Source organism: Staurois parvus, unplaced genomic scaffold (assembly GCF_062004578.1).
Source record: "Staurois parvus isolate SC_StPar_1 unplaced genomic scaffold, SC_StPar_1.0 ptg000671l, whole genome shotgun sequence".
In the NCBI taxonomy this organism is placed as follows: Eukaryota; Metazoa; Chordata; class Amphibia; order Anura; family Ranidae; genus Staurois; species Staurois parvus.
In genome coordinates, this window is record NW_028318467.1 from 4,112,667 (window position 1) to 4,121,898 (window position 9,232).

A 9,232-nucleotide genomic window follows, 5' to 3' on the forward strand; every position below is an offset into this window, starting at 1 on the left:
TTACAGTCTATGTGTGCATGGACACATAGGATAACATGCTGGTGAGTTTACTGGCTGTAGAAAAAAAACGCCAAAAGCCAAAAACAGCCGCTGTGAAAACGTCAAGTGTGCATGAGGACTTATGCAGGCCATATATGGGTCGAATTCCGAATGATTTTTCATCTGAAAATCAAAATTGTTGTTTGCTCGGTAATCCGATGGTGCCATCAATGATTTTGAAAATCGGCCATCCAAGTCATAAAGTTCACCCCATATAACAGGCGAAACTTCTGTTCCTTCCAGGTCATGGCTCATGCGCATATTCTTTGTGTAAAAACGATCGTACGATTTGACCATCATTGAGTCACAAAATCGGTCGTTTTTCATGAATTTTCCAACATGCCTGATCACAGAAAAGGGCTGGTGCCATTGACCCACTAACAGAGCGAAAATCGGCCGATTATTCGGTCAAATTGCGACCCATATATGGCCGGCATTAGGAAAAGCAAACTGGCCACATTGAATATTTTCAGCTGACCATTACACTCTCTCCCCCTAAGATAAGCTGGAGGCTGTAACACTCCTATCTTCCCCCTCCATACACATAGCTACAGGAAAGAATATCTCTCAGCACTTGGATTGTCTCTGTGTGTCCTTGGTCCCTGTGTGTGCTCGGTCCCTGTGTGTGTTCGGTCCCCGTGTGCCCACGGTCGCCGTGTGCCCACGGACGCCGTGTGCCCTCGGTCGCCGTGTGCCCTCGGGCCCTGTGTGTGCTCGGTCCCTGTGTGCCCTCGGTCGCCGTGTGCCCTCGGTCCCTGTGTGCCCTCGGTCCCTGTGTGCCCTCGGTCGCCGTGTGCCCTCGGTCCCTGTGTGCCCTCGGTCCCTGTGTGCCCTCGGTCGCCGTGTGTCCTCGGTCCCTGTGTGCCCTCGGTCCCTGTGTGCCCTCGGTCGCCGTGTGTCCTCGGGCCCTGTGTGTGCTCGGTCCCTGTGTGTGCTCGGTCCCTGTGTGCCCTTGGTCGCCGTGTGTCCTCGGGCCCTGTGTGTGCTCGATCCCTGTGTGCCCTCGGTCGCCGTGTGTCCTCGGGCCCTGTGTGTGCTGTGTGCTCGGTCCCTGTGGGGTTTATTTACTAAAGCTGGAGAGTCCAAAATCAGACTCCCTTCTGCATAGAAACCAATCAGCTTCTAACCTCAGCTTGTTCAATGAAGCTTTGGCAATGAAACCTGGAAGCTGATTGGTTTCTATGCAAAAGGGAGTCTGATTTTGCACTCTCCAGCTTTAGTAAATAAACCCGTGTCCTCGGTCCCCGTGTGCGCTCGGTCCCCGTGTGCCCTCGGTCGCCGTGTGCCCTCGGGCCCTGTGTGTGCTCAGTCCCTGTCATTTAATCCTCTGTAAAATTTCCAGGCATTATCTTTCAGACCTCATGCACACAGACGTTTATTAGCATACAAATTCTCAAGCAGAAAATCCTCCATGCCTTTCCGAGCCTGTGGAGCCGCATGCGCCCTTTACAGCCACCAATACAAATCAATGACCGTAGGGCCGTACACGTGTAAATGCCAATGGATTCTGCATCACTTTTGCATTTGGGGAAATATGCCATATGTGAATGTGCGGGTAGATGCCAATGCAGAAGCAGCACAGTGGCTAAATGGTTAGCACATTCATGTTGTTGGTTTGAGTCCCAACCGTGGCTCTACCGGCCTGGAGTTTGCATGTTCTCCCTGTGCCTGCGTGGGTTTCCTCCGGGTACTCTGGTTTCCTCCCACACTTCAAAGACATGTTGGTAGGTTAATTGGGTCCTGTCTAAAAGGGCCCTAGTATGTGTATGTATGAATGTGAGTTAGGGACCTTAGATTGTATGCCCTTTGAGTGTTAGGGACTGATGTGAATGTACAATATATATACTCATGAGTAAAGCACTGCATAAATTGACAGAACTATACAAGTACTGACTGTAGAAAAAAAAATGTCAAAAGCAAAAAACAGCCGCTGTAAAAACGTCCAGTGTGCATGAGGACTTAAGTTCCATTCACACGGGGTGTTTTGATAACACTGGTAACGTTAGCTGTGTAAAGTCACATTAAAAACGTCAGTTTTTCAGCATTTTTTAGCATTTTTGCATTAGCACTTAGTGGCGTTTTGGCACATTTTTTTTTTACCCAAAAAATATTTTTTTTTGCTCAAAAAAAGGTCCAAAAATGCTGGTTTGCCACGATTTACCACGTTTTACGAGTTAGAGCATTTTTACAGCTAAAAACTCCTCTAGAAACCCACTAATTTTGTTTTTTTTCCAGCCAAAAAACGTCCCAGCCAAAATACACCGATTACAGTCTATGTGTGCATGAACATATAGGATAACATGCTGGCTGTAGAAATAAACACCAAAAACAGCCGCTGTAAACACATCCAGTCACGCCTTATACTGCGAGTTTCATTGGTGAGATGCTTTGTATATATACAGCGTTGATCATTCATTATAATGAATTGCATTATTTCATTCCGTTTGATGGTGGAGTAGGGGTAGAGGGGTAGAACATTTATATGTCAAATTTATAAAATCAGACAGCACCCATATTGTTTCCCAAGCTACATCCATTTTTCTAATTCAACATTACATTCATTTTTCTAATCCTGCATGCAGCAGCAGTAATGTGTGAATCAGATTCACTTGTCATCCACACTGTTTAGAGCTTGTTTGAACATGATTTTGCCCTGCATTCCTCACGTGGGACAAGAATCCGGCTCCACTGATGCTAAATGAGCCACAATATTCCAATACCACGCATTGAAAAAACTTACAACCTGGCATAGGAGGTCAGGTGACAGCATACATAGTTATTTATTTCAGGTACTTATATAACGCCGTCAATTTACACAGCACTTTACATATATATTGTACATTCACATCAGTCCCTAACCCACAAGGGGTGTACAATCTAAGGTCCCTAATTCATTCATACATACACATACTAGGGACAATTTAGACAGGAGCCAATTCACCTACCAGCATGTCTTTGGAGTGTGGGAGGAAACTGGAGGAAACCCACACAGGCACAGGGAGAACATGCAAACTCCAGGCAGGAGGTGCCGTAGTTGGGATTCGAACCAACGACCCTAGTCCTGCCAGGTGGGAGTGCTAACCATTTAGCCACTGTGCTGCTCATATAGCAGTGTCAATTTACACAGCGCTTTACATATATATTGTACATTCACATCAGTCCCTAACCCTCAAGGGGCGTACAATCTAAGGTCCCTAACTTACATTCATATCATACAAGGGCAAATTTAGCCAGGAGACAAATAACCTACCAGCATGTCTTTGGAGTGTGGGAGAAAAACCGGAGTACCCGGAGGAAACCCACGCAGGCACAGGGAGAACTGTACATACACAGTACAGTTTACTACGGAGACGTTTGATGTACCATTTACCAAATATACCATGAGGATAATATATAGGGAAAAAGGGACCGCAGAATGGGAAAATATAATATTTCTGGAAAATTAGTTCTGTTACAAAGAAACCAAACCATGCCGAAATGTCACTGAAGCAAGCTTTTAGAAGTCGACTGCCCTCCTTTTTTTTTTTGCATGTTAGTCTCGTATCGAAAATGAAGAGGTTCCTCAAGTTACAAAAATTCTCGTATGACAAAATACAACATCAGAAGCGTTGTAATGTGCTGTAATATATTCGTTGGTTTCTGAGCATACGTGGTCTTGCTCTTCCGATATTTTTCGGACGAATACTGTACTGAGTAAGCATGTTTGTCCCTTTGAATAATTTTGGAGGAAAGCTGTGTACTAACGATCGGATTGTCATCCGATCACTTCGAAGGCGGTGTCTTTCATCTGATTGTGCGTGTACTGGGCTTAGCACACCCCTTTTCCCAAATTGCCATTGCTGCTGTCCAAAAGGAGTCTCTGTTGTCCCTCCCTCCAGGGTGGAGACACCCTAAAGCTGGCCACACACTAGCAGAATTGTGTTCGAAATGTTTTAATTTTAAGTACATTTGTTCAATTCTCCAATTGCTAGTGTGGTCACATCGACGTTCATTTTCGACTGCAGTGAAGAGAAGTTTCAAAGACGAAGGATAGAAATGTTTTCTCAAACCAACAAACAGTTCTAAGAGTGAATGTGGTTTTCATTCAGGAAATTACATTCATTCCAAAACTGATTAGTAAAAGCAAGTGAAACGTTGAAGTACTGTCCAATGACATTCAAGTCATCAAGCGATCTGAGAATTTTCGCATGAACATTTGTTTGAAAATCTACTATTGCAGGGGTGTCAAACTCCATTTCATCACGGGCCGTATCAGCATTATGGATGCCCTCAAAGGGCTGGTTGTATCTGTAAGACTACAGCACCCCACCCCCCCATTACATTGAATGTCAAGAATCCCACACCCTCCCTAACATCACCGTGCACCCCCTTTGGGGGCAGAGCTGGAAAGCAGAAAGTGCAGGGTCTGGAGGAGGACCAGCGAAGGAGTAGAGTCAGTTACCAGAGTCCAGGCAGAGATGAGGGGGTGCTGCAGCTGCATTTAGAGGTGCAGGATTTGGCAGAGGTGCTCTATTGTCCTCTCTGCTGCTGATTGCTGAGACAAGGCGAGGGTGGAGAAAAGGGGGTACCTGCAGGAGAGGTGCAAGGGCCATATGAAATGGCCGGGAGGGCCGGATTCGGCCCGCGGGTCTTGTGTTTTACACCTGTGTACTAGTGTATGGGAAGCTTAAGACAAGAAGTGTGTTATTGGCAGGATCACCAGATGAAAATAAAGAAAAAAAAGACAAAAAATAGAAAACCAATGCAGCCACCACATTAAAGAATTGGTAAGCTGCAATAGATAGATAGGGATAGACCTTTGAAAACAAAGCAAATAATACCGATTAAAAAAAAATAGGTATCATGACAAATCCACTAACACACCTTATGCCTTTATCTCCTAGGGCTAGGTTCACACCTATGCAGTTTGCGTTTGAGCCTTTTCTGCATTGCGTTTTAGCATCTGCAGTATTTGCCACATTTTGCTGGTTTTTTTCTTGTTGCTAGGCATTATTTTAAAAGCAAAATGCATCAAAAATGCAGCAGAAACGCACTACATGATTTTCTGCAGTGTTTCCATTGCAGTCTATAGAACCAAAAACGCAACTTTTTGCGTTCAAAAAAGTCCCTGACCCTTCCCAAAAAACACACCAGGTGAAAACGCAGAGATGTGAATGTGTCCCATAGGAAATCATGTTAAATGGACTGTACTGCGTTTCTGCAAAACGCTGTGGAAAACGCTTAGGTGAGAACCTGGGGTAAAGCAGATCAAAGCGTAGCTATCCACAACAACCAATTTCATTCATTGTATGTAGGGCAGCACAGTGGCCAAATGGTTAGCATTTCCACCTGGAAGTACTAGGGTCGTTGGTTTGAATTCCAAATACGGCATCACCTGCCTGGAGTTTGCATGTTCTCCCTGTGCCTGCGTGGGTTTCCTCCAGGTACTCCAATTTCCTCCCACACTCCAAAGACATGCTGGTAGGTTAATTGGCTTCTGTCTAAATTGTCCCTAGTATGTATATGTATGAATGTGAGTTAGGGACCTTTGATTGTACGCCCCTTGAGGGTTAGGGACTGATGTGAATGTACAATATATATGTAAAGTGCTGCGTAAATTGACGGCGCCTGTAAATACATGTAAGGGCTCATGTACACTGCAGCTGATAAACTGACATTCAGGAGCTGTTCAGCATTTTTTTCCAGCAGCCCCTGAACTCTTCCTAATGTTTTCCTATGTGTCCGTGTACACATCGTTGTTTACTATTATTATACAGGATTTATATAGAGCCAAACGTTTGCTCAGCGCTGTACATAATAATGGGAGACAGTACACGAGATAGTACAGTAACAATACAAGTCAATACACGAGGGGTTTGAGGGCCCTGCCCCTTGGAGCTTACAATCTAGGAGGGAGGGGATAGTAGTACAGGAGGAAATAGCTGTGGGGGGGGGATGGAGTGGTAGGAAGAGTGGAGGAGATCGGCAATTAGGTTAGGTTTACAGGCAGTTGAGTTTACAGTCGTTTTTTTGAACGCACCAAAAGTTGTGTTCAGGAGTAGATTTTACTGGCGTTTCAAACACCAAACACTTGTAAATGCGTGTAAACGCGGTTAACTGCGTTTATAAGCATTTGTGTTTATAAACGTTTTTTAACTATTCCATACACAGATGCTGTCCAGAGCCTTTTTTCATCATCAGAAATGCCTGCAAAGCGTTTTCCATGTATTCAAATGGACCCGGTACACCAGCGCAGTTTCTCGTTTTGCATGAAGGAAAAAAATGGTAGAACGTGTCGCATTATGCGCATGATGGGATCCATAGTGAATACAACCAGAAAAGACAGGTCATCTCAACACTCTCTGCTTCTGCTCTCTCTATTTCTCTCAAAATGTCTAAAATAGTCAATTATTTACTATTTTTCAGTGCATTCTGGGTATTTGGGAAGGTCTCCTGAGGTTATCTTTTAAAAAACGCTTCTAAACGCACATAAAAGCGATATGCAAACGTGGCTAAACTGCCATTTTTTACCCTACGTTTTCCAGCAGTCAGTTTCCATCATTCAGAAGAGTTTTCCAAACGCCCTGTGTACATGTGCCCTGATAAATAAATTGTATGTACAGGGATGAATTCTGGTTCCTCCTGATGATGCCAGTTGTTCAGGAACTTTTGCACTGATAAATAAGAACAACAGATTTAATGATCTTAATAGTATTCTTAGATTGTAAGCTCCCAGGATCAGGGCCTCCTATCCCTCTTGTATTGAACTGTATTGTTGCTGTATTGTCTCTCCTTATATTGTAAAGCGCTGAGCAAATTGTTGGCGCTATATAAATCCTGTATAATAATAATATATAAATCCTGTATAATTATAATAATATATAAATCCTGTATAATAATAATAATAATATATAAATCCAGTATAATAATATATAAATCCTGTATAATAATAATAATATATAAATCCTGTATAATAATAATAATAATATATAAATCCTGTATAATAATATATAAATCCTGTATAATAATATTAATAATATATAAATCCTGTATAATAATATATAAATCCTGTATAATAATAATAATAAAAATATATAAATCCTGTATAATAATATATAAATCCTGTATAATAATAATAATAATATACAAATCCTGTATAATAATATATAAATCCTGTATAATAATAATAATATATAAATCCTGTATAATAATATATAAATCCTGTATAATAATAATATATAAGTCCTGTATAATAATAATAATATATAAGTCCTGTATAATAATAATAATATATAAATCCTGTATAATAATAATAATAATATATAAATCCTGTATAATAATAATAATATATAAGTCCTGTATAATAATAATAATATATAAATCCTGTATAATAATAATATATAAATCCTGTATAATAATAATAATATATAAGTCCTGTATAATAATAATAATATATAAATCCTGTATAATAATAATAATATATAAATCCTGTATAATAATAATAATATATAAGTCCTGTATAATAATAATAATATATAAATCCTGTATAATAATAATATATAAGTCCTGTATAATAATAATAATATATAAGTCCTGTATAATAATATATAAATCCTGTATAATAATAATAATATATAAATCCTGTATAATAATAATAATATATAAATCCTGTATAATAATAATAATATATAAGTCCTGTATAATAATAATAATATATAAATCCTGTATAATAATAGTAAAAGTGTAACAAGGGAACCCTTCTAATCAGCCTCCACCCGTAAAGGAATTTGGCTCATACAATGCAGCATCTGCACAATGGATTTCTATTGTTGTACAATCTTTAACAAAATGTACAAAAGAAAGTAAAGAATGCTCTACTGAACTGTGTTCATCCTGATTGAACCCCCTCTCCCTTCCCCCGCTGCCCCTCTTACCAGCTGTCTCTGGACACAGCATGGAGCAGCCTGATGGCTGGGGCCAGGGATGATCTCATGGTGAGGATTTGGGATGGAGTAGGTCCTGCTAGGATGGTTGCTGCGCTGGGGCTCCTGGCTGCAAGATCACATGGCTGTGCTGAGGTCCTGCATTATATACTGTAGCATCACACCCTCCCAGCGCAGCATCAAACAGCTGTACAGGCAATGAATGAGAATAAAGAGACATCATGTGACCACAGGGGACATGTGATCACAATGGGTAGGACAAAAAAATAAGAAGGGACCGCCCACATTAACCCTTGCAACATCTGTCTGGGTGCTGAGCAAAGTTTGAGGAGGGTAAAGCACAGTCACAGTGTTGTGTCAGTAGGAGCATGGCAGTGACATACACATGGGGGGCTGCTGTCATCCTGCTGGACATGTGCACACATGATTTCCACAGACATTTATTTTTCTTTTGAAGATCTTTATTTTAGAAATAGAATTTTACAGAAACAAACATCTTGAGTTGTACGTACTCAGTGCATGCACCTACACATTCACATGAGAAGGACTCCGGCACGCTGAACGCATACCGCCCAAAACGCAAGTACCGCTCTGTACAGCGCCCAGTCGCCATAGTTCACATTGATTTTAATCCGGCGTTCACATACGTTCAGTGCGGTATATCGCATGTGAATCACACAGGAACTGCACCGCATTCCTGTGCCAATCACATGCGATTTATGTGCGATGCGATCGGAGCCGTACAGTATGCATGGCTCTAATCACACCGCATCTGCACCAAAAAGGTGCAGGACCCTTTTTTGGGTCTACAATAGAATCGTATCGCATGGGTAGTCACACCTATGCGATCAGATTCTGCACATCACACCACGTTTGGCAGACCACTTTTGGGGTGTTGTTAAAGCGGAGTTCCACCCAAAAGGGGAAATTCCGCTTTAAGGACTGCTCCTCCGCTTCCCATTAAGGATTGGCACCTTTGGGGAGCGGAGGGGGGGGGCGGGAACCCGAATTTGACAGGTACCCGCTCCCACTTCTGGTCCGATCGCCTAGGTCATCGGAAACGGAAAGTGTCCCCCTCCCTCCCTGTAGTCTTTTGGGACACGTGACAGGTCCCAGAAGACTACAGGGCCATTCATGAAGTGCAGCGCTACTCGCACATGCGCAGTGGGTACCCGGCTGTGATGCCACAAGCAGTCGCAGCCGAGTGCCCACACTGAAGATGGCGGCCTCCTGGAAAACAGGATAGCCGGTGAAACGAGCTGCGGGTGACA

The 9,232-nt window shown here is 42.3% G+C and overlaps 1 protein-coding gene across 2 annotated transcripts in view; it reads right to left on the minus strand.

Annotated features, from left to right (window-relative positions):
- Nucleotides 1–8,198, minus strand: part of SLC37A2 (solute carrier family 37 member 2) — a 76,649-nt gene extending 68,451 nt beyond the window's left edge. The window contains exon 1 of one of the 2 annotated variants that reach the window (XM_089652123.1): nucleotides 7,953–8,198. In XM_089652123.1, coding sequence (XP_089508249.1) covers nucleotides 7,953–8,011 — 59 coding nt within the window. In that variant the 5' untranslated portion in view covers nucleotides 8,012–8,198. The remainder of the gene's footprint in view (nucleotides 1–7,952) is intronic. The other variant, XM_089652124.1, reaches the window with a different exon arrangement.
- Between the last annotated feature and the right edge of the window lie 1,034 nt (nucleotides 8,199–9,232).